Source organism: Manis javanica, chromosome 1, assembly GCF_040802235.1.
Source record: "Manis javanica isolate MJ-LG chromosome 1, MJ_LKY, whole genome shotgun sequence".
Taxonomy (NCBI): Eukaryota; Metazoa; Chordata; class Mammalia; order Pholidota; family Manidae; genus Manis; species Manis javanica.
This window is the reverse complement of record NC_133156.1, coordinates 196,038,539-196,064,919: the sequence shown is the minus strand read 5'-3', so window position 1 is coordinate 196,064,919 and position 26,381 is coordinate 196,038,539. Positions and strand designations below refer to the sequence as shown.

The 26,381-nt window shown below is 42.6% G+C and overlaps 1 protein-coding gene across 7 annotated transcripts in view; it reads left to right on the top strand.

Moving 5' to 3' along the window:
* Positions 1–1,923: 1,923 nt before the first annotated feature.
* CCDC85A (coiled-coil domain containing 85A) overlaps positions 1,924–26,381 on the top strand; it is a 189,708-nt gene continuing 165,250 nt past the window's right edge. For 2 of the 7 annotated variants that reach the window (XM_037020562.2, XM_073212911.1), the window contains exons 1-2: positions 1,924–2,858; positions 9,766–10,723. In XM_037020562.2, coding sequence (XP_036876457.1) covers positions 2,592–2,858; positions 9,766–10,723 — 1,225 coding nt within the window. In that variant the 5' untranslated portion in view covers positions 1,924–2,591. The remainder of the gene's footprint in view (positions 2,859–9,765; positions 10,724–26,381) is intronic. The other 5 variants (XM_037020558.2, XM_037020563.2, XM_037020559.2 and 2 more) reach the window with 5 other exon arrangements.

The following is a 26,381-nucleotide window of genomic DNA, read 5'->3' as shown; positions in this document are numbered from 1 at the left end:
TTCCAGGTAATGAGCTGTCCAAATGTCTTATCAGTAATAACAAAGTAGTATTTCTGTAGATAACTTGATAAAGCATTTCATGAACATCATCTCATTAGCTGTCTGAGGTCCAGTAAGGTTAGATGATTTGTTCAAGGAGAACTAACAAGTGACAGAGACACTTGTGAGAGTCACTTTTCTAACTTCTATTTTCCTTTCTTGTGCCAAAAGTAGTCTTAGGAATGGTGTTGAGGAGAGCCTTCTGTGTACATGACATAAGGAGATGTGGTAAAGAAAAATTTCACTAGACATAGTTAAACAGTCAAGGAAGACTTTATTTAAGACTACTGCACAGGAAAGGGAAAGGGGGAGGGAAGAGAGGGAGAGACTGACAGCTCCAGCTCCACCACACAAAGGGCAGGAGGATTTTAAGACCTGGGTAAGCTTACTGGGAAGTCCTGAAGATATTGGGAGTGGGAAGAGGGGAGTTAGTCGCTGTGATTAGTTGCGATGTTGGCTGATTCATGCTGATACTGAAGTTAGGTACTACCTTTCCAGAGAAAAGACAGATAGGGGTGTTATCTTCCTTGATGATTACATTTTCAAAGGATGACTCTCAGGTACGGTGTGGTAAAATTGGTGAGAAGCTGGGGGATGATTTCCATCTCAAGAGAACAGAGAAAGAATTTACAAACTGAAAAATTTTCTAAAGTAGATGCTCTAAGAAAAGGGAAGTCAGGGAACCTCTCATCAGGAAGAAACCTGTCTGAAGTTTAATCAAGATGAGGGGAACTTTAAGACCATCTAGGTTAAAGGGAGCACCTTTCCTTGCTCTCCAGGAAGCCAGGTCCCAGAAGTCCTCAACTGATCATATCTTAACAGGTGGCAGCTTTATCAGGGGATAACACTCACCAGCTAGCTGGTGGAGGGACTCTGATTTAGATCCTTGTACTACTAGGTGGAGATGATTTCCTCTGCACCCTGGTTTTCTGAAGCCCCCTGTAGGTAGATCCCTGCCTCTATCCTGGAGTGGAGAATATTCACCTAAATGGCATGCCCATGACCAAATGCATCTTTTTTCTAGAAAAAGACATGTTTTCAGTTCCAAACCGATTCTGTGGATAAGAGGGTGGAATTGGTTAGATCCGGTGAGGGAATTCTGAAGCCCAAATTTAGAACCCAGAGACACAGAGTACCGGCTTCCAGAAATTGCCATCATAAAAAGCCCAACCGCTAAGTACATGGCAGCCTGAGGCACAGAGGAAAATGGAAATTTCCTTGCTTGGCATTTCAGCTTGCCTAAGGGGCTGTGCTTTGCTCAGAGGGGAGGTGACCGTGCTGACCTTAAAATCCAGACCTCAAAAAGCAGGAGATGGAGGTATTTATTTTCCCCTTAAGGGTTTGATTTTTTTTTCAAATAAAAACTTAAAAGATCCAGTACTTTCCCCTGAAGCTTTCTCACAAAGTAGTGGATTTTTAGAAAAGACAAAAGGCCTTGGGGGTGGGGATGGGTGATCCCTAAAGAGTAGTGCCCTGAGGCCTCTTACCTCTTTCAGAGCTTTAGGATTTTCTATAACGTCCCTCCCTACTTTCCGAGTTTTTAAGTTTTTATTTTGCCACCGATTGCTTCTTCCATTCTACATACAGACAGTTACCCCTCGGGCCCTCTACCTATCTTCCCTGAAACCCAATCCGTCTAAACAGCAAGCATCTCTCATTTCGGTCGGCAGCTGGTGTCCTTGCCTGGTCGATAGCCTGGCTTGCAGGGGGCGACGGAGGGGAGCTTCATTCTCCACATGGTGGCGCGCGCGAGCCTCCCAGAACCCCGGCGGCCACGGCTCCTCACACTTCTCCCACTCTGGCCCCACCCGCGCTCGTGCGCTGGAGGAGCCGCGCCCGCGGCCTTTCCCGGCGGGATAGCAGGGAGCGCGCCCCCGGAGCCCGGGAAGCAGTTGAACGGCATCTAGGTCCGGCAGGCGCGGGAGGTGCGGCCGGCTGCGGGCTGCCCGGGCTCCAGGCTCCTCCTCCTGCCAGTCCAGCCTTTATCGCCCTCACCCTGCACCCCTCCTTGACTTGGCTCTGCAAATCCAAGGTTTTCACGAGCAGCCTAGGAGCGGCGGCGGGCGCAGTGAAGGCGGCCGTAGGAGCGCAGCCGGCCGGCCCGCCGCGCCGAGCCCAGCCCTGGGGCAGCAGCGGCATCGTCGCTAGAGCAGCCCTGGAGGCGCCGCGGAGCCCGCGCGCTCTAGCCGGCTCGGAGAGCAGTGAAGCCCGGAGCGGCCCCCTAGCCATCCCCACCTGTCCCCAAGGTCCTCCAGCGGCGCCGCCCGCTCCTCGGCGCCCCTCACCATGGACTTAGGCGGAGTTCGGACGCGCCGCGGCAGTAGCGCGCGGGTGGTTGCCGGGCCCTGGGGGTGCGCGGGCGCGAGCGCAGGGATGGCGAGGTAGGATGGCTGCCCAGCGCTACCCCTGCCGCCCCAGCCCAGCGGCTCCCGGGCGGTGCAGCTGACTTGCTCGAGCTCACAGGGGTGTGGGCGGAGGCGGCCCCGTCGCCCGCGCCTTCGGGAGTCGCTTTGCCTCTTCCACCCACTCGCACCTGCCACTGCACGGATACCATGTCGAAGGCCGCGGGAGGCGCGGCAGCGGCGGCGGCGGCGGAAAGTTGTCCCCCAGCCTCTGGCGGCCCGACCGCCGCCGCCGCGGTGGAGGACCTGTCCAAAGTGTCAGACGAGGAGCTGCTGCAGTGGAGCAAGGAGGAGCTGATCCGCAGCCTGCGGCGCGCGGAAGCCGAGAAGGTGAGCGCGATGCTGGACCACAGCAACCTCATCCGCGAGGTGAACCGCCGCCTGCAGCTGCACCTCGGCGAGATCCGCGGGCTCAAGGTGAGCGGGGGGCCAAGCCGGGAGGCTCGGCGAGGCGGGGAGCGGGGCACCCCGGAGAGGTGGGGCCAGGCAAACTTTCCCTCCCTCCGTCAACAGGTGATCGTCCCTATTGTCCCGGCCAGTACCCCTGCTCCCCATTTACAGTCCTTTGGAAACTTTTCCAAACTTCGGAGCCATGTCCCCCCTCTTCCCCATACGGGGCGCGCCAGTGTCGAGCTCTCACTAGGGGTCATCTGTGGCTCGAGGAAGTGGGCGCCTAGGATGCTGAAAGGTAGGGAGGGAGTGGACTTGCATGTGGAACCTTTGGTTTCCGGGGAGCCTGGAAAATCTGCTTTGGGACGCTGGGTTACAGCCAGGCCGGGGAAAAGGCGAGCGAGGGAGCAAGTCCGGGGCATCTTCGCCCTTGGGGGTCAAGGATACCGCTGCTCTGGCACCACGACAGCCCTGGAGAGCAGAGGGTGAGGAAAGGGCGCCAGTGATGGCTCGAGGGGCTGGAGGGGGATTCGCTCACAGAGAATCCGCTGGCACCACCCTCGGAGCTGGCTTCTGTCGCTCGGTGCAGAGGAGCTTACTCTCTGCCCTCACATTTTCCACCTTTTCTGTGCTTTCCTTTTCTCCGAGTTCGAATGTCGTCATCTGAACGCTTGACTCCCTCCCCCCACTCACCCCCAGTTTGATGTTAATTTTCCCCAGCACTGGCGGGGGCTTCGCTGGTGAGCAAAAGTACTCAGTATGGGAGACGCAGGGTTTTGAATGGATACCCCCAAGTGTCAGGCAAAGATGCTTCCTTCTTGGAAGAGAGAGGGAGAGAACCAACAAGAATACAAAAACCCCACCAACTCTCATCTCTCTTTGGGGAGCTCAGCCGGTGCCAGCCGCGCCTGACGCCGCAGACCGGGGGCCGGGATCCGCCCTGCCGGCGCGCACCACAAACTTCCTCTCCTCGCCGCTTGCGCTGGTGCCTCCTGGTATTCCTTCCTCTCATTGTTCTGCTTTTTGTTTATAGGAAGCCAGACACAAATGAAATCTCTGCAGGGACCCCAGGGAGCAAATTCCCGGAGGCACATGCTGTTCTTGTCCCCTTTCCATTCTCACCCCACTTCTAGGCAGTAGACACTTTAATGGCCTCAGCGCGCCAGCTCAGGGATTCTGGGGCAGAGAGGAATGGGAGGGGCAGAATGCCAGATGCTCACCTGGGTGCTGGGCCCACACCACGTGGAGATGCCCTCCCAGGCCCTAACTGACAGTCATAAGGTCCCTAGGATCGGTACAGTTAGGAATATCCCACAGTTAGAGAAATCCCAAGGCCTACTCTCTCCTTTGGTTTAATTCATTACTAATGGAGTATTTATTAAGTACCAGACTCTTGGGGGAACAGAAGCAAGCTGGTGTAATGGAAAGATCATCTCAGAGGTGGGTTTGCCTCTAGAATACTCATTTGCCAGGAGGGTGAACCTGGGTAATTAACTTCTAAGAGCCTTATTTTACTCATCAGTGAAATGCAAATGATAATAACCATCTCCAAGGTGTTGTGACAATAACTTATGATAATATAGGGGAAAGTTTAACGAGATTTGGCTGCAGAAATTGTTAGTTGTCATCAGGGGGAACTGTAAATGTATAGTTGTGCATCTCCAGGATTGGGTTTCTTAGGTAAAGCTGGACAAAGGCACAATTCCTAACCCACCAGTTTAATCCCCATGGTTTGAACTATAACGTAACTTGGAAGAGGTTTTAATTAATTAATTTCCTAAAGATATTAATAGCATGGAGAATTAATATAATAGCTCAGAAATACCTGAAAGTTCTTTCAGGTTGTATGGATTGCCTGTGTGAGGCGGGTGCTATGTGAGAGTGGTGGTGGTGGGGGCTGGTTTTCATTCTAGTAGCCTCATTTAGAGAAATACCTATATGCCGGTTAAGGGTGGTTACACTCCAAGTAGGAGAGTCTCCAAGTAGGTGATCTAGATTCATGAATTGGTATTAAAAGTTGTTCTAGTCCACCTCCTTATCAAGGTCAGAAGTGCTGGGACTGGCTACCTTCTGATGCAGCCTCTACTCCCTCCTGTCATCCCCAGGCAGCCACAAAATGGTAGCCCTGGAGGCCGTTGGCCCACCCCTGACGGGGTTGTGGTAAAGAACTGCTGAGACGCCAGCTTTCTACCTTCTCGTCATCTCAGCTGAGGGCATCCCCAGACTCCGTGGTGATCCATAAATATGGTTGACTAAATACATCATAGGTATATGTTTATTTCAGCTTAACTTGAAGAAAGGGTTTTGTGTGTGGATCCCCCCGCCCCCAACCTCAGCTTCTGATGGTGTGGGACTCTCACTGAGGACTATAAATTTCTGGTAATTAAGGCCACAACATTTGTCTTTTTTATGCCCCTTTTTGTGAATTGCCTTAGAAATTGCATCCAAATATTTCAAGGCTACTAGGTGGTACTGCAGCTGTAGACATGGGGAGGTGGGAACATCAGTTCTTCTCCTTGGAGGGGCCTGTGACTGGGTTTAGCACTGCTTACTTATTTACGCCTAAACATTTAAAAGGCAGCGCGGTGTTGGGCAGTGGAAAGATAAAGGGTTTGGAGTCTGACAATTTGGGCACCTTGGGCAAGCTGTTAACCTCTCTGTGCCTCAGTTTTCTCCTCTGCTCAACGGGGATGCTCATTCCACATGAGGTTTGATGAGGATTAAATGATACATAGATGAAGAAACCCCAGTGAGGTTAAATAGCTTTCTTAAGGTTACACAGATATAAAATGTTAAAAATAGACTGACTTCTTTTCTTTTGGGTAGTTAACATTCTCTAGTTGGAATGAATGAAAGATATGGAGAAAGGAGAGTCCCATTAGGGTTCTGCTGTTGTAGGGAACTGGATTCCTGAGAACCAAGTTTGTGCACTGCTGAGCATATAGCAACACTCAGGCTGTTCTGACTTGGAATTTTGGGGAATGGGGAGCAGATTTGTGGGAACCAAATTTCTGTGGGTTTGTTATCTGCTGCACGTTAATTTTCCTTCTTGCTCCCCACCATGTCACTCCCCCATCCTTCAATGAAAAAAAATAATGAAATTATTCTTCTTTAACCACAGATACAGTACTTGAGAATCTTATGAATAAAATTTTTGGTGGTATGCTATAAGGTGGGCTTAATCTTTTAAAAAGTCCACTTTAGACAGATGGATAACATCTGGTAGCCTGTAGCAATGTTAAAAGTACACTTAGTGTTTTGAAAAAGAAGGCCCAAGACATAAAGTGGCATATTTGAAGAAGCTAGCTCAGAAAATCATTATCAAGCTGATTGCTTAGCTGTTCCAAAGAAGAGAAAAGAAATAGTTCAAAATTGGGGAGTAAGTAATATTTCCAAGCAAACTAATAATAGGAAGAAGAAGCTGTGAAAGAAAACTGAATTGGCTGATACCCCTTCTACCTTATCTGGAATTTGGAGATGTGCATACTTCACTTCATTTGGAAAGAGCATTAGCTCATTGAAGCCTACAAGAGTCCTGTTTACTCTCCAATTCTGGAGAAATCAGTAATAGTTGTAAGATAGTCAAGGGAAGTAGTTTCAGATGGAGATTCACTTAGATGAAGAAGAACATGACGAACTTTCTATGAAGTGTTAAGTTTAAACTAAATGTGGTCTAATTTTTGAAGCTTAGAAAGACTAATTTTATTTAGTATTATTTTCTCAGAATATCTACAGCTTCTAATTTCCCCCAATGTATCAACATCGAGATAATTTATTATCTTATTACTGTAGACTCCAACATAGCAGGGGCTTACTGAAAACAATAAGAAATACTTGCTCAGTAACCAGAGCTATATCCTCTTTTGGCTATAGGCTAAAGGGTTGGTCAGTCCATAAACAGATACTAAATATTCACTGTATGCAAGGCACCATGCCAGGTGTGTCAAATATGCAAAGAAAGACACTGGAATGATCTCTGTCCTCTAGAAGCTGAGATACCAATATTAGAAAAGAAGAAAAAAGCTGCCCAATGAATGGTCTAGCTAGTGAGTCTTACAGGCACTGAGTGGGAGAGTCAGTTCACTCATTCATTTGTGCCTGGCACTGCCACACGCCAGGTGCTGTTCTAGTGCTGGGGGAGACTGCTCAGAGGAAACTCTTAAGTGACTCATAGAGGGAGAAGACAGTGTTTTTTCTGGTTGGAAAGCTAGACATAATCATGGTTCATAACTGGCTGATAGATGGGGCTAAAAGTGGAAAGTCAGGAGAAAGCCTCTCAGACCTGGACAGAGGGTTACTCATTTTACTTGATGGGGGTTGATATTTGGGAGAGATGTAACATGCAGGGATCATGCTTGAAAATCAGTCTGGCTCAGGAGACCTTGGATTGGAATGGGTAAGGAAAGTTAGAGGATGGGGCAGATGAAGGCAGGCAGACCCGTGGGAGGCTTTTGGAAGTGGCCAGGCTTGGGATCAGAAAGTGGCAAAAGGAAGAGACAGGCATCAGAAACAGGGGAAAGGAGTTGTCAGTAATGCCAAGACTTTGAACTGTAGTTGAAAACCAACCTGCACCAGAGCCTCTGCTTCCCCAGTCCTTGAAAATCTCCCATTTTAGGCCTCATGCCTGTCAGGAGGCCAGAGTGTGGCTGGCAGATGTTTTATAGTTTATTTTCTAATCATTATCAGGGGAAGGTTGGAATCAATCTGAGTTTAAGAGAATTAAGGGCCTTTCTGAGTAGTTCTCATTCTGGATTGGATCACAGAGTCGTAAGACCAGAGGTTTTCAGGCTTTGTAAAGCAAGGGGAATCTTAGGTAGCTGCTCGTTTCATCTTCACCAAACCATGATGCTTCAAGAAACAGTTGGCTCCTTTACTGTATGTATGGACAGTGAATAAATGTGAACTTCACAGTGCATTTTCAAAGTTCCTTGGTTTCAGATATCTGCTGTGGAGTGCTATGTTCAGGTTACAGACTCCATTCTCATGACTTGAGTGAGGACAGAGACATGACAAGCACACTCAACCATATGTGATTACAAATTGTAATTAGTGCAAAGAGGGAGAAAATCTAAGGGGTTGTTGTAGAGCATAGAAAGTGACCTTTAGATGGGGATTAGTGGTCAGGGATGGCTTCTATGGGAAAGCAACTTATCAAGTGAGATCTGAAGGGTATGTAGATGGCTGAGAAAAGCATTCCAAGTGAAAGAGGTTAAGGGCTCATCCTTCAGCCCTGGAACAGACCAGTGTTGCTGGGGATCAGTGCATGATGGGGGGAGATGCTCTCACCTTCTCCACTGCTACCATATATGCAAGCCACCATCACTTCCGTCTACCTGGACTAGCCTAGTGCCCTCCCACTGGTCTTCTGACTCCCACCTTATCCTGTCTTCCTCCCTTGTGCTCCCCACTCCTCCAGTCTGTTTAACACACAGAACTACGGTGACCCTGTACAAAATGAATCCAATCACAGCACTCCTATATCCTCAGCTCACCAACAATCCAAAGTTCTTCCTATGGCTGACAAGGCCTGGCATTACCTAACCCTGCCCCCTCCCCACCCCCACCCCCCCATGTGGGCCTCATCTCCCAGACTGCTTGCCAGCTGCCCTCCTTGCTCACTGGGTTTTGGGCACACTGGCCTCCCTGCAGCTTGAGCCATGTTTGCCTCAGGGCTCTGTGCTTGTCCTCTCTGCCTAGATCACCTTCCCTCAGATGTTGGCCCCTTCATTTTACCCAGGTCTTTGCTCAGATATTTTCCTTCTCTGCAGAGGTACCTTCACTTAAGAAATAGTAATTTTTAATCTGGTTTAGTCTTCTTCCCAGTGCTTTTCACTATGGGCCATTATGTTCTTTGTTAGTCTTTTGCTGGTCTTTCCCACTGGAATGAAAGCCATAGGATGTCAAGGTCTTTGCTGTGTCCACTGATCTGTCTCCAGCACTGGGCTGATGCCTGGCACATAATTGTTGCTTACTGTTTGTGGATGAATTACTGAACCACCATTCATGATAGAGAAGTAGGCTGGGTTAGGAGGATTGGGAGCCTAGTCAGACGTGGAGGATTTTGCACTTTATTCTAAGGATTGGGGGCCATGTGAGATGCTTTGAAAGGATTTAAGCATGGGATTAACAAAATAAGGTGTATTTTAGAGGTAGAGTTCAAAACACTTGTTTGGCTTGGAAACGAAAGGTGAGGGAGAAGGAGATGCCAGGCATAACCAGAGGTTCTTAGAAAGAGCAACAGGATGGGTGGAGATGGCATTTGCTGAGTTCAAATTTGGGGAGCGGAGTTTTCTTATCACCCAAGAGCTCAGTGTTGCCCATGTTACATGGGAGATGCCTGGAGACATGCAGGGGGTATGGAAAGTAGGGCTGATGTGCAGGTCTGAAGTGTCACAGGAGGGCAATTGTGCTGTTCCCTGTTGAGGGGTTGGGGGCTGCTCCTGTGTCATGGACTGAACACCCTGGCAGTGCTTGTTTACACTGACAAAAGGCCTGTTGCCTTAGAGCTCTCGAGCCTTTCATAGGTCACTAGCAGCCATCTTCCTTGAAGGTAGGGCAGTGGAGGCTTGCTTTTTACTGATTTCCAGTTAATTAACTGGCTGTTCCCTAAATACTGCCTGGATGATCTTGGACAAATGAGACTTTGGGAGGTCCAGTTTCCCCTTCTGTAAAAGAACCATACTGATCATTATCCACTAAGTGTTTTGGTGAAAAATCAGATGAGGTAATGCAAGTAAAGCATGGGGCAAGGAGCATAACCAATACTTACTATTTTTATTTTTATGGGTAGCTATAAATCTTCAGCTTTCTCTCCTCTTCTCCCCTAACATCACGGAGAATAAACCAATTCCAGGCTCCCTTGCTCTCAGGAAATCTCAACCCAATGACTCCACATATGTGTATTTCCTTTGAATGTTTATATCTCTCTTTGCAGGATATCAACCAGAAACTCCAGGAGGATAACCAGGAACTGAGGGACCTCTGCTGTTTCCTGGATGATGACCGGCAGAAAGGCAAGCGGGTGTCCCGGGAGTGGCAGAGACTGGGCCGCTACACGGCCGGGGTGATGCACAAGGAAGTGGCCTTATACCTGCAGAAGCTGAAGGAGCTGGAGGTGAAGCAGGAGGAGGTAGTGAAGGAGAACATGGAGCTCAAGGAGCTCTGCATGTTGCTGGACGAGGAGAAGGGTGCAGGCTGCGCGGGCAGCCGCTGCTCCATCGACAGCCAGGCCAGCCTGTGCCAGCTCCCTGCCCCGCCGGCACCCTGCGTGAGGGATGTGGGGGATGGAAGCAGCACATCCAGCACGGGCAGCACCGACAGCCCTGACCACCACAAGCACCATGCTGGCAGTGGGAGCCCTGAGCACCTGCAGAAGCCCCATGCCGAGGGCAGCCCGGAGCACTCCAAGCACAGGAGCACCAGCCCCGAGCACCTACAGAAACCCAGGGCTGCTGGGACCCCAGATCACCCAAAAGCACTCAAAGGACCAAGCCCTGAGCACCACAAACCCTTGTGCAAGGGCAGTCCTGAGCAGCAGAGGCACCCGCACCCGGGGAGCAGCCCTGAAACACTGCCCAAGCATGTGCTGGGTGGGAGCCCGGAACACTTCCAGAAGCACAGGTCTGGGGGCAGCCCTGAACATGCCAGGCACAGCGGCGGGAGCCCCGAGCATCTTCAGAAACATGCCCTTGGGGGGAGCCTGGAGCATCTACCCAGAGCCAGGGGCACCAGCCCAGAGCACCTCAAACAGCATTATGGGGGGAGCCCCGAACACAAACACGTGGGCGGAGGAGGCGGAGGCAGTGGAGGAGGCAGCAGGGAGGGCACCCTCCGAAGGCAGGTGCAAGAGGACATGTCACCCCATCACCGGAGTGTCTACAGTGGCATGAACGGTGGGTCAGTACGTGCTGGGGCCCTGCTTTGGCTGCAGCAACTCAGTAGAGAGTTAGGAATGATGAAGGGCTTTCCAGACATATTAAAAAGCATAGGTGCTGGCTAAGGCAGGGGGGCGGGTGTGGGAGAGAGGAGCCAGCATTTGCCCCCAAATCGTGATATGTGTTTCTTCCCCTCATTTGTTTTAGTTTATACAGTTATCAGTTAAGTAAGCCTGGAGAAGATTGGGGATGAGGGGTTAGGAGAAGGGGAGGAACAATAATCCCAGGGGACCCTGAGTAAATTGGGTGTGAGATTTGTGGGAATGGAATGTAAAAATGAAACCAGTTTAAGATTCTTCTGTCTCCACTATTTTCCTACTTGTGTGCAGTTTCCTACTGCTGCTCTCTTAGAACAAGTCACCAAAAAGTTTCTGATTCCAGTTAACAGCTTATGTGCTGCAAAAAATGAGTATTTATTATGAAAAACAGTAATGCTAAGAAGGAAATGGTGTCCTTAAACAGGCTTGATGCTGGGTTGTCTGAATGCCTATGATTATGCTTTACCTTGGGGATTTTTTTCCATTGTGTTGGAGGCTTTAGCATGAATCTGTGACTTTCCTTTGCATCTGAAATGCACCAAATGATTTCCTTCCCTCCTCACTAAAACCTACCCACCCTCTCACCAAACTCCTTTAAACATATTGTGAATAGCATGCTCTCTTAACACTGTGAGACATCGTTCCCAAACGTTTAAGTGTTCTTTAAAATGTACAGATGTGTTTGGACTTGCCTTTGGTTTCCAAAGTACTACAAACCAGAGTGTGTTTGTAGTAGTACATCCACTGTGTTTGCTGAGGCAGTTCTAAACCCGACTCTAAACCTTCTGGAAGAGGTTTAGTTTTCTGCATCTTGGTTCTGAAACCACTTTGAACTCAGTAGAGAAAAAATAATTTTCTTAAAAAACCCCAAAAACCTCCCATAAACCTTTTATATTACCTATGGTTGAGTTAGAACTAAAACGATTGGTTTTATAAACTGTGTGTTTTTTCCTCCAAAATACCTGAGTTTTGTCATTTTATCTGAAGGCTGCTCTGGACTATATGTGCAGTCAGCTCTGAGCACTGGTGGAGGTTGCCAGTTTTAGCTGAGACATGAAGGGGTCAATTTTCAATATTGTACTTGGGGATTTACTTGTTGGATTCCATTTTGTCCTAATCCTTTTCTTGTAGTGCTGAAAATTAACTCTGGAAGCTTGGCTTCTAAAGCATCCAATGTTCTTTTGGGCACAAATGGAACTAGAAAGGGTGGGAAAGGTAGGATGCTGTTGCTTTCTGGCTTGTTGGGATGTGAAACTGGGAGAGATGCCGCCCTGAGCGCTGAGGACAGCCTTGGCTCTGCAGTTCTCAGAAGAACTAAAGTCATTTAAAAAGAAATTTTGGTTGTGCTACTGTCATGCAATGGTTCATTGGCCATGAAGCTTACCTTCAGGAGGTAATGGGTTAACTTGAAGGAAAAGTTAATGACTTTTCCATTTCTTCATTACTTTTTAATGGGCATGAGATGTAAATGTGTGCACTACTTTAAGGAACTTTGTATCTTGAACCAAAAAAAAAAAAAATTACTTAGGGGCAGGTGGCTCACTTAAACAATTCTCTTTACCAAAGTGCTCTTTTAAATAAGAACTCCTCTAGTTTAGTCAATCAATGTTTTCACTTACAAAAAAAGATTTCAGGTGTAATTTTTAAGCCATGTCTTCCATAGAATCAAGCATATCTCTAGATAACGATGACATTACAACATGGCTTATTGTTGCCTGAATTCAGATAAACTTTATGGTCGGGCAAATATTTTTAAAAATTTAACTATTTAGTCAAAAATTTGATGTAGCAGGGATGTGTTACTTAGAATGACAGTACAGCAAGTTTACTTAAGGTTTTCTCATTCTTAAGTGATAAACCTGACACTGATATCCTCACCAAAGTGTGTTTGCAGTACATTTGCACTGTATTTTTATTTCAGTAATTAATGGGAAAATGAAGTGGCACAGTGAGATGTTTATGGATCATTAGCTTATAAACTTGGACATTTGTAGCTTGTATTTGTCCTGTTATTACAAATTAATTTTCCATATGGATGGTAAGTTATGATTTTTCGTATTTTTAAATCCCCACACATTTTGGTTGAATCACTGGCTTATAAACAGACAGGGACCAGTAGCAAGGTAAATCCAAAATTACAGATTTGTGGATTCATTTACAGAGTCATTCCGTTGGGGTTGGTGTGAGATATGAGTGTTTTGGGTGAGTACTTGCATATTTTTGCATGAACAAAGAGTGGGTGAAAGCAGGTGGGAAACATATCTGTAGAATGAAACAAAGATGAAATATATATCTATGAGCTATTGTCCTATCTGTAAGGGTCTACATTCCCTCCAAAAAGAGACACATACCTAAACTGAGGGAACATTAGTGAAAGTGATTGCTGTTTTAGTTGACTGTGCCATTGGCATCTTTAAATCTCGTGTTTTCATTTATAAATTCAGTGGATAAAGTAGTTGATGAACTTTATGTCCAAGGGTTTCCTTTGGCTAAAATAGATGGCTGATTTCCAACTGGATGAAAAGATAAATTTTAGCTATTTTTCCTCCCTTAAAAATCTAAGCCCCTGTATAGCTACTTTTAACTTACTAGCTGATTACAAAACAAAAAAAACAAAGATAAAACACTATTTGATGAAAAGAAAAACCTCTAAATTGAATGAAGTGTTCATGAATGCATTTACTTCTTTAGAAAGCATTTATTCGACTAGTTCTTTGCAATTTGTAGTTTCATTTGCAAAGAGAAAGTGGATTCAATACTTACCATATGTAGACATGGAAGCATTTGTCTGTTCATCAAGTTACTTGCTGTATTCCAGATTTGTAAATTAAGTAATTGAATAGCCTCTTCTGGTTATAAATGTACACAAACTGACAGCTTCTTTGAGAATGGGGAGGTTCACTTACCTGATTCCATTGAAGTCTATGGTTGGGTTGAACTTTCTTAGGTGAAAGTATTTCCTCCCACAGTGAAACCAAGGGTCTTTGCTTCCAGATACCACCTGGTAGATCTTTGCTTTTTAACAGATACATTTTTTTAGCTCAGATATGGATACTGTGATTGGCTCAAATTCTTCTAAAAATAGCTGCTGTTGTTGATGAAGATGATTCTGATGATGAGAGGCCTTACAAGTAGTTCATTCATTGGACATTATGAATCTACATGAAAAAGTAATAAAAGTAGTTTAATTCTAGAGGCATATATTGCTGTTTACCAGCAACTGAGAAGGAATAAAGAGAAGAACATTATTTTATTGTTTATCTTCCTGCTTCTAAAATAAAAATTTCTTACTTACCCTGGTGGATCTAATTTGCTTTGCCATCTGAGAGCATGTTTCAGTGAATGATAGCAGCTTCATGCCCTCCTTCAGCATCACCTTAGCCAATGAGAGCACACATGAGGAAATTACTCACCTGCATGAGACAGGATCCATTTAGAACTACAGATGGCCTTGTTGGATGGAGTGGCATAGTTGTAATTGTTCCTCCTGAAAGTTTCTTATTGCTTCTTTTCCTTTTTTGTGAAGAGTGTATCTAGAGATAGAAAGAGCAGGCTGTTTCTCCCACCAACTCTCTTTAGAACAGTTTCTTAACAGTGGCATTTGCGTTTGGGACCAGATCATTCTTCATTGTGAGGGGTTGTCTTGTGCACTTCAGGAGGTTAAGCAGCATTCTGGCCTCCACTCAGGAGCAGCCCCCAGTTGTGACAGATAAAAAAGTCTCTAGACATTGTCAAATGTTCCCAAGGGGTAGGGAGTGGGCAAAATTGCCCCTGATTCCAGAACCACTACTTTAGAACAGTGTTTTTCAGTCCAGCTGCAGATTAAAATCACTGTAGTAGCTTTGAAGAAATACCAATGCCTGGGCCTGGCACTCAGATGCAAATTGAATTGGTCTGGCATTTTGCCTGAGCATGTTACAGAAAGAGCTTCTCAAGGATTCTAATGAGCAGACCAGGGAAGGCCATTGTCCTAAATGGGTGATTATTACATAAAATGGGTTAGTATGAGTGAAGCTTTCAAGCACCCAAGCTTCCTGGGAAAAAGAAAGTTAGCTTCTTCCCTTCCTTTGCTGAACTCCAGGACTGAGAAGGACTGATGCCAAAAGTACTATACAAACTTTTTAATCCTCTTAACCCCAGACCAAGGCTATATGATAATGCACTTTTTTGGAACATAGGTAGAAATTTTGAGCTTTTTGGTGGGTGGGATTGTTAATGTGGAGAAGTTCTGATATATGAGTAGTTCAAGACTACTTTTTAAAGCCTTCAGATCCAGATGGAAAAAGAAGCATGTGGGTTTCTAACCCATGTGCAGGGGATGCTGATGCTGATGGTGCATGTAGATCATCAATACCTGTAAAGCTAATAAATATTTTCCACAGTAGAATACTGCATTTCAGATCTCCCAGTTTATGTGTTTTAAGATTGAATTTTAAAATTGCTTCTTATTCTCTGTTGAATAATTAATGAGTGAACGAAAAACGCTGATGACACAAAATGGCCTTGCCTATGAGGGGTACAATAACGTGTGTGTAGAAGAGCCCAGCAGGATTTCTCTGAAGCAAGGTTGTCTGTAGGTTAAGTAATGACTCACTATAGCATGAGTAATCACTCTCATTCATCTTTTATTTTGCATAGAAAAAATTAGGGCATCACTTATTGATGAATTTGGACAATGGAAATTGAATGTCTCTTTGGGGAAAAATTTCTACAGTTACAGTTAGAGAATATCAGAACAGATTTTAATTGAACACCTCTGAGTATATTTTCTATTGCATGAGCTAACATATAGATGCTTAATACACTAGTTAATGTATTTTGATCCTCCAGCTTCAATGTGGTATTTGGTAGCCTAATATATACTTTGACAGGACATCAGTTTAAGAAGTTTTGAAAAACATAATTGAATATTGTACCATACTTATGAGTCCAAAGCATATCGCACTTGTCATAAGAATATATTTTGATTTAATGATATAGAAAGCTTAATGTTGGAAATATAAGAAAATCACAAAATATCAGAGGTGAACTACTATTGGAAAGCTTAGATGCATTAGAAGAATGTGCAGTCTTCAACTCCACTGACAATAATAACAACTATAAACATTCTTTAAATCTGGGGGACCATTTTCATCTTCTACATAGGAAATTATCTATAATTTCCTATATGTATCATCTACCTACATAGGAAATTATATATAATACATAGGAATAATCTATGTATTATATATAATCTTAATATTGCATCTGTACTATCACAAACATTCAGTTGATCAATTCTGTTCAGTCAGACAAATGTTCAAGTGCATCCAGTATCCATTCACATAAGCCAGTCGCTGCCAGGAAGTCAGCCAAGAATCCTTTCAGCTGATTATGGTCAATCCTTTAGAACCAATCAAAACCAATTAAATTTGTATTTTTGGATTTCTTGCAACTTTTCAGAAGACACAATAGGAAAAAATTATTGTTGAATTACTGATGCATTTATCTTTTTAAATAAAAGTATCATTGATACAATCTTATGAAGGTTTCACATCAGCAGCATTGTGGATTCAACACTCACCCTTATTATCAAGTCCCCCCCACCATTGCAATCACTGTCCATCAGCGTATTAAGATGCTATAGAGTCATTACTTGTCTTCTCGTTGCTATACTGCCTTCTGCGTGACCTACTTACATTGTATGTGCTAATTATAACAATTAATCCACTTCTCCCTCCTTTTCCACCCACCATCTCCAATCTCTTCTCTTTTGTAACTGCTACACCATTCTTGAAGTCTGTGAGTCTGTTGCTGTTTTGTTCCTTCAGTTTTGCTTTATCATTATACTCCACAAATGAATGAAATCATTTGGTACTTGTCTTTCTGTGCCTGGCTTATTTCACTGAGTATAATACCCTCTAGCTCCATCCATGTTGCAAATGGTAGGATTTCTTTTCTTTTTATGGCTGAATAATATTCCATTGTTTATATGTACCACCTCTTTATTATCCATTCATCTACTGATGGACACTTAGGTTGCTTTCATATCTTCGCTATTGTAAATAGTGCTGTGATAAATATAGGGGTGCATATGTCTTTTTGAGTCAGGGATCTTGTTTTCTTCAGGTAAATTCCTGGGAGTGAAATCACTGGGTCAAATGGTATTTCTATTTTTAGTGTTTTGAGGAACCCCATATTGCTTTCCACAATGGTTGAACTAATTTACGTTCCCACCAACAGTGTAGAGGGTTCCCCTTTCTCCACATCCTCGCCAGCATTTGTTGTTTCTTGTCTTTTGGATGTTGGCCATCCTAACCTAACTTGTGTGAGGAGATATCTCATTGTGGTTTTAATTTACGTTTCTCTGATAATTAGTGATGTGGAACATTTTTTCATGTGCGTGTTGACCATCTGAATTTCTTCTTTGGAGAAGTGTCTGTTCAGATTCTCTGCCCATTTTTTAATCAGGTTATTTGTACTTTGGGTATTGAGGCATGTGAGCACTTTATTTCTTTTGGATGTTAATCCCTTATCAGATAAGCCATTTACAAATATATTCTCCTATATGGTAGGATGCCTTTTTGTTTTGCTGATGGTGTCCTTTGCCTTACAGATGGTTTTTAGTTTGATGTAATCCCATTTGTTCATTTTTGCTTTTGTTTCCCTTGCCCAAGATCTGTTCAGGAAAAAGTTGCTCATGTTTATATACAAGAGATTTTTGCCTATGTTTTCTTCTGTGAGTTTTATGGTTTCATGACTGACATTCAGGTCTTTGATCCATTTCAAGTTTACTTTTGTCTATGGAATTAGACAATAATCCATTTCATTCTCTTACATGTAGTTCTCCAATCCAATTTTGCCAACACCAGTTGTCGAAGAGGCTGTCATTCCCCCATTGTATATCCATGACTCCTTCACTGTATATTAATTGACCATATATGCTTGGGTTTATATCTGGACTCTCTAGTCTGTTCCATTGGTCTACGGGTCTGTTCTTGTGCCAGTACCAAATTGTCTTGATTACCATGGCTTTGTAGTGCTTGAAGTTGGGGAGCATAATCCCCCCTCCCCTTTATTCTTCCTTCTCAGGATTTCTTTGGCTATTCTGGGTCTTTTGTGGTTTCATATGAATTTTAGAACTGTTTGTTCTACTTAGTTGAAGAATGCTGTTGGTATTTTGATAGGGATTGCATTGAATTTGTAGGCTGCTTTAGACAGATGGCTATTTCGACAACATTAACTCTTCCTATGCATGAGCCTGGGATGTATTTCCATTTATTGGTGTCTTGTTTAATTTCTCTCATGATTTTCTTGTAGTTTTCAGGGTATAGGTCTTTCACCTCCCTGGTTAGGTTTATTCCTAGGTATTTTATTTTATTTTTGATGCAATTGTAAATGGAGTTGTTTTCCTGATTTCTCTTTCTGCTAGTTCAACGTTACTATATAGGAATGCAACAGATGTCTGCATGTTGATTTTGTATAACTCTGCAACTTTGTATAACCTGCAACTTTGCTGAATTCAGTTACTAGTTCTTTTAGTTTTGGGGTGTATTCTTTAGAGTTTTTTATATTACAATATCATGTCATCTGCAAACAGTGACAGTTTAACTTCTTCCTTACCAATATGGATGCCTTTTATTTATTTGTGTTATCTCATTGTCATGGCTAGGACCTCCAGTACTATCCTGAATAAAAGTGGGGAGAGTGGGCATCCCTGTCTTGTTCCCAGTCTTAGAGGAAAAGTGTTCAGCTTTTCACTGTTAAGTATGATGTTGGTTGTGTGTTTGTTGCATATGGCCCTTATTATGTTGAAGTACTTATCTCTATACCTACTTTGTTGAGAGTTTTTATCATGAATGGATATTGAATTTTGCCAAATGCTTTTTCAGCATCTCTTGAGAATATTGTGCGATTTTTGTTCTTTTTGTTGATGTGGTATATGATGTTGATGAATTTTTGAACATTGTACCATCCTTGCATCCCTGGAATAAATCCCACTTCATCATGATGAATGATCTTTTTGATGTATTTGAATTCAGTTTGTTGAGGATTTTTGCATCTATGTTCATCAGATATATTGGTCTGTAGTTTTCTTTTTTGTGGTGTCTTTGTCTGGTTTTGGTATTAGAGTGATGCTGGAATAGAGTGGTGCTCATAGAATGAGTTTGCAAGTAGTCCCTCCGCTTCTACTTTTTGGAAAACTTTGAAGAGGTTGGGTATTAGGTCTTCTCTAAATGTTTGGTAAAATTCAGTGGTGAAGCCATCTGCTGGAGGGTTTTTTTTCTTGGGTAGTTTTTTATTACCAATTCAGTTTCATTGCTGGTAATTGGTCTGTTCAGATTTTCTGTTTCTTCCTGGGTCAGTCTTGGAAGATTGTATTTTTCTAGAAAGTTGTCCATTTCTTATAGGTTATCCAGTTTGTTAGCATAAAATTTTCCATAGTATTCTCTAATAATTCTTTGTATTTCAGTGTTGTCCATAGTGATTTTTCCTTTCTCATTTCTGGTTCTGTTTATATGTGTATACTCTCTTTTTTTCTCGATATGTCTGGCTAGGAGTTTATCTGAATTGTTTATTTTCTCTAAGAACCAGATGCTGGTTTCATTGATTCCTTCTATTGTTTTGTGGTCTCATCTTTATTATGTCCCTCCTTCTACTGACTTGGGGACTCATTTATTCTTTTTCTAGTTTCATTAATTGTGAGTTTAGACTGTTCATTTGAGATTGTTCTTTCTTGAGGTAAGCCTGTACTGCAGTATACTTTCCTCTCTGAACTGCCTTCACTATATCCCACAGGTTTTGGGGTGTTGAGTTTTGTTTTCATTTCTCTCCATATTTTGCATGATCTCTATTTTTATTTGGTCATCGATTCATTGATTATTTAGGAGCATGTTGTTAAGCCTCCATGTGTTCGTGGGCTTTTTTGTTTTCTTTGCAAGATTTATTTCTAGTTTCAGACCTTTGTGCTTGAAACTGGTTGGCACAATTTCAATCTTTCTGAATTTATACTAAGGTTCTTTCTATGTCCTAGTGTGTGATCTCTTTTAGAAAATGTTCCATGTACACTTGAGAAAAATATGTATCCTGTTGCTTTTGGGTGGAGTGTTCTTCAGATGTCCCTTAGATCTATTTGTTCTTATGCATTGTTCAGTGCCTCTGTCTCCTTGCTTATTTTCCATATGGTTGATCTGTCTTTTGAAGTCAGTGGTGAGCTAAAGTCTCCTAATATGAATGCATTGCATTGTATTTCCCCCTTTAATTTAGTTTGTATTTGTTTCATATATTTAGGTGCTCTTATATTGGGCACATAGATATTTATAATGGTTATATCCTCTTGTTGGACTGACATTTTATCATTATGTAATGTCCTTCTTTGTCTCTTGTTACTCTCTTTGTTTTGAAGTATATTTGTCTGATACAAGTACTGCAACTCCCACTTTTTTCTCCCTGTTAGTTGCATGAAATATCTTTTCCATCCCTTCACTTTTAGTCTGTGTATGGCTTTGGGTTTGAAGTGAGTCTCTTGTAGGCAGTATATAGATGGGACTTTCTTTTTATCCATTCTGTAACTCTATGTCTTTTGATTGGTGCAGTCAGTCCATTTATATTTATGGTGATTATCGATAGATATGTTCTTATTGCCATTGCAGGCTTTAGTTTCATGGTTACCAAAGAGTCAAGGGTAACTTCTTTACTGTCCAACAGTCTAACTTAACTCACTTATTGCACTATTTCAAACACAATCTAAAGGTTCTTTGTTTTTTTTTCCTCCCTTCTTTCTCTTTCTCCACTATTTATATATTAGGTGTCATATTCTGAACTCTTTGTGTATCCCTTGACTGACTTTGTGGGTAGTTGATTTAATTTTGCATTTGCTTAGTAATTAATTGGTCTACTTCCTTTACTGTGTTTTTTTTTTCCTCTGGTGACAGCTATTTAACCTTAGGAGCACTTCCATCTATGGCAGTCCGTCTAAACTACACTGTACAAGATTGCTTGTGTGAGGTAAATTCCCTCAACTTTTGCTTATCTGGAAATTGTTTAATCCTTACTTCAAATTTAAATGATTATCTTGCCAGGTAGAGCATTCTTGTTTCGAGGCTCTTCTGTTTCATTGCATTAAATATATCATGGCACTCCCTTCTGGCCTGTAAGGTTTCTGCTGAGAAGTCTGCTAATAGACTCATGGGTTTTCCTCTATATGTGATTTTTTTTCTTTCTTTGGCTGCTTTTATTTTCTCTTCTTATCTTTGATCTTTTCTCTTTTAATTTTATTATGTCTTGTTGTTGTCTTCTTAGGGTCTCTTGTGTTGGGAGATCTCTGCACTTCCATGACCTGAGAGAATATTTCCTTCCCCCGATGGGGGAAGTTTTCAGCAATGATTTCCTCAACGAGATTTTTCTATCCCTTTTTCTCTCTCTTCTTCTTCTAGTACTCCTATAGTGCAAATATTGTTCTGGTTGAATTGGTTGCTCAGTTCTCTTATTATTCTTTCATTCCTTGAGATCCTTTTTTCTCTCTGTGCCTCAGCTTCTTTGTTCTCCTGTTCTCTGATTTCTATTTCATTTACCATCTCTTTTACCTCATCTAATCTACTTTTTAATCCCTCCATTGTATATTTCATTTCAGATACTCTATTTTTCAAAGTTTCCATCTCTTACTTGAAGTCCTCACTGAGATCTTGAATATTTTTCTGTAGCTTCATGAGCATGTTTATGATTTTTATTGTGAAATCTTTATCAAGAAGATTGGTGATTTCAGGTAACTTAGCCCTCTTTCTGGTGTCTGCTGAAGTTTTGTTTCTACAAAATTTTTTTTGCCTTTTCATATTTCTTGTGTTCCTATGGAATAATAACTTTGTGTAGGCAATGCCCTCTAGAGCCCATAAGCTCTATTCTTTGGTATTGCCCAGCACCTGGAGCAATGACAGGGGTTGTAGGCCCGCAGCACTGGTGCCTGCTGGGAGGAAAGTGCTTTTTCCTGCTTCCCGGTTGGAGTGCCTGCCTCCACTGCCATGGCCAGTGGGCCAAGCATGCAGGGAGGTGCCTTTGTGTTAAGCCCCTGTAGCTGCTGTAGGCAGGGTCACCCTCTGGCTGGCCTGGTGCAATGGAGGAGGGTAGGAGTTGTGTGGACAGGTGCCTGTTGGCAGGAATGAGTAGCAAGCTTCATATCTCAGTGGTGGCCTCAGGGCTGCATTGCCTTCCAGGGGGATCGAGCATCTGAAGTTCCCCAAAGGTCCCAATCTGTTGGGCTGAGTGTGCCAGCATGACTTTGTTCACCTACCCTTTCTTCTGAGTAGCAAGCTCTGTGTAATCTTTGTCCTTTTAGCAGCCCTCTTGCTGTTGGGATGTCTTTCAAAGTACCTGCCTCTCTTTCTTCCCAGAGTGGCCTGTTGTGTGTACCTGTTCTCCACAAGTGGCTAGAATCTCAGTCTCTCTGAATATTCTTCCTGTCTTTGCTCTCCAACCCCACTAATCTTCAGAGCACCATATAATGTGGGTTCATGCTCCCAGAGAAGATCTCCAAGGGAGGATGTTTAGCAGTCCTGGGCTTCTACTCCTTCCCTGCTCCATTTCGCTTTCTCCTGCCAGTGAGCTGTATGTGATTTTTTTCCTTCTCTGGCTCTTTTATACTCTTCTTATCTTTGATCTTTTCTCTTTTAATTTTATTATGTCTTGGGTCCCGCCAGATTACAGTTTTGCTACTTTACACTTTCCTGTGAGGTCTTCTCTTTTCCCCAGATGTGGGCAGTCTGTTTTGCAGTCTTTGGGTTGCTCTTTTAGGAGGAGGTTTCTGCCTCACTCCTCATGCTGCCATCTTCCCCCTCCCCACCTGCATTTATCATTTTATTTGAATAATTTGGAACAAAGCATGGGGAAGTGAATAGTTATGGTGAATATTCCATTTCATCAAATAACTTTTTTCACATGTGTCAAGTGAGTACAAATACAGTCATTTGCTGTAGGCTATACCTTTACTCATAGTAATGATAGATTATTGTGGAGGCATTGGTGTAGAGATCTTAGACAAGCTCCACTAGTCTGAAAGAAGAGTGTGAAGCCTAAGTTTGCTAATGTTTAAAAATTTAATGATAAGGTTTCACTTTTAAAGGAAGCACCATTGGGCCATTGTATGCTTGATGGAGTAAGTTTTCCAGAGTGCAATTTATGATCTTAGGCTCTAGAAGTTGTTAAATTTTAGTCACTTCTAATGCTTAGAGGCCTCAGAGATTCTTACACTAGATGGAACTGTGAGTCCCTACATCAAATGTCCCTAGATGGCTCTTCTTTTTTTCTTCTTCTTTAGTATTTATTTTAAAAATAATAGATTTTTCAGTAAGTTCAAGTACCAACATGCTATCAGTAGTACCCCTTGCTGCCCTCAGCTGGTCTGACTTTAATTCATTTTCTCGTTGTTTCTCAGTTCTGTTCTGTTTCTAATGGCTGATCATACTGGCAAGTGGATAGCCACAGTGATCAGAACTGTGTTGAAAAATAGAGTAAATGGCCTTGAAGTGTCTATGTATGAGTAGAGTGCTTAAGCTTTAGTGCATTGTCCATGTGATATGAATCTATAAGAATTTTGCCTTTTCAAGGTTCATTTTTTCTTATTTTTCTGGGTCTTAACTATACTTAAGATAATTGAGCTTTCCATATCATAATAATTCAGAAATATGCCTTTTGGTTACTTTGGTACAACCAAGTTGCCCTTAAAAAGCACTTTAGGACATAATACTTATGGCAATAATAGTGTACATTTGAAAAAAAAATGTTTACTTTGAATTTGATTCTGGGGAATAGTAAACTAGTCTCATGTTCTGATATCGGCTGATTTTTCAAGAGTTTTAAGAAATTCGGGATTCAATATCAAGAGTAGACCATGGGACACTTACACATGCCACCATGAAATTTCAGCTCTAATTTATAAGACTCTCTAGCTAATGTGCAAAAAACTGAAGTTCGAGTTACCATTGCTCCTGACTTAAACTGCTTCCTCTCTAGAATGCCATTCGAAAGTTTCCAGTGGCTGCTCTTTTTGAAACTGAGGATCCCTAAGGAGCAGAGAGATGAAAGTGTTTGAAAAGAGAAAATGGCAGAGGAATAGAAAGCTGTGTTATCATCCTTACAAAGGCAACACTGGTTTGTCCTCAAGACATAAGCCAGTAACTGGGCTATTCACACATAGTTGGATTGTTTACAGTTTTTGTAACAAAGAGTCATATATTATAGAGCATCTGTTGTTGAACCATTATGGAAGAGTACAAAATGTCTTGGGACTTGGTCCTGGCCCCTAGATTGAAACTAGGCACACATTTAATTATCAGATAAGTGACAACTTCAGGAATAATATTTAATTTTTTTTCATCTTCTTCAGTTTCTTTGCAATTTAGCCCTTCTGTAGGCTTTTCTACAAGACAGGTATATTAGGGAGAAAGGTTGATGATTGTTGCTTAAAGACTCTATTTCAAATATTTGCCTGCTTGCTTTCTAAATACACACATTTACACACACAGACACACAAACACAGAAAGTGTTCCTGTATGTATATTTAATTGAACATTAAATGCTGCTATGGTTGAGGGACAGAATGTTTTGGTTAATTTTTGATGATCAAGAATTTGAAGGTGGTCTCTCTTGTTTTCTGAGTTGTCTTTTCTAATCAGGGGTGTTCCTTGTGGTATTAAACTTTGAATTTTGTCTTCTAGTCTTGATTACAAAGGAAACTGAAAGGTCTTCTCATCTTTCTTGAGATTACTGAGGGGTCTTGGCTTTTAAGGGAAATTCCTGATCTGGTTTCTGTGTAGCTACAGCTTCTTAAGTGTCCATAATTTTAGTTGGTTCAAAAATGCTAGGAAGAGTGAATTGCATTTGGAGGTATGGCATGTGTTTTCTTAATAATAGAAAAATAGTTAATGGTGAATGTATGTATGTATATGTATATATGCATGTGTATATATTTATTTTATTCAGTTAATTGAGAATGGATGTCCATTTTAATACTAAAGAATAAAAAGAAATTAGGACATTATAGTATTTAGTTTAGGAAGTCACAGGATCATAGAACTTAAATCCGTGAAGTACCCTCTTGTTTATCCAGTTCAACTTTCCCAGCTAATGAGAAAATTAACTTCCAAAGAAGTTTAATGAATCGCCCCAAACCAACCACTAGTTAGTAGAATCAAGCTGACTTGAACAGTTCGCTAAGAAAGACATTTAACTTTCCAGAATTTAAGGGCATTTGAAGTAGGGGTAATATAAATAATAAAGACCCTAAGTGGAATGGAGAGCCATTCTTTCCCCATTCCTTTTGGAAATCCAGAAAACCAGAGATCTGATGTGCTGAGAGTGAGACAGGGTCCACAGACTCTGGCTAAGAAGACCTGGTGATCTAGGAGGTGAGCTTGCTTCTATTACCTGGAAACCTTTGATTAGGCCGGATGGGGTGCACAGTTCACAGCTGGATGGGCAACTAGTGAAATACATCCCTAGTAGAAGGAATATTCCTGCTCCTAACCTCAGAGGCCAACACCTTTACTATCTCTTTTCCTCCCACATGGACTCTACCCACCTCAAGACCACATTCTTTCCAGAGAAACATCCTGTGACAATGGACTGACCTTAGTCCTGTCCTTACACATCTACATGTATACACAGCCAAAAAGCTGCATGTCTGGAGAAGTGTCAGCTTCTGGACTGTAAGAAATGGAAGGGAGGAACACCAGGAGCAAAGGGATGGGCCAGATGGCAACACCAACTGCTCTCAAAGAACTGTGTTTTATAATAACTCAGCTTACTGCAAACAGAACTAATTAAGCCAGTTATTCTGATTTATGCTGCTATAGGCATAAGCAAAGTATACACATTACACTTTTGATGGTATTTAAAAGGTCAGCATATCTGAGTTGCAGATTTCTGTTCAACATAGTTTAGTGTGTTGAACCTCTCTTAAGAATTCAAATTAACCATGCTCATTAATTCAGCATCTCTTCCATCTCCCTAGACAGTGAGTGCCAATTCACCCAAACAGAATAATAAGACCCTGAAAGGCAAGTCATTAGTCATATCTGCAGATGATGGATTAGATACGACTAACAGAAAAGTGGAGTAAGAGTCAACTTACAGTAAGAGAATGAAAATAGCAGACAAAGGCAGTGTGAGGGGCTGATGCCATGTAGAATTTCAAAGAATCTGTTCGGCAATGCACGTTGTTAATGGGCACTGGTCTGTGGTTGATTGGCAGGGCAGACCTCTTGATTGTCACAGGAACCAACCAGAATTGTCCTGATTATGGAGCCATGGGGCCAACTGACTGAATTTAGCTATTTAGACTACATACGAGGGTGCTTTGGAAGAGAGTACATTTACAATTATGATCAATTAGAGGTCTAGAAATAATCATTATCCAGGTGGTTTGACATGAATAGCTCCCCTAGTGTAGTGACTTTCATGAGAAACTGTTTGGAATCAAGCTTTTCAAAATTTGTGGAAGAACAGTCTTGATAATTGTTAATTTCTACAGTGTCCCTTTAGCACTTAAAATGGAGACCAGTACTTTAATCCTTACCCAAAAACTATGTGCCACGTGTTTTCACCCT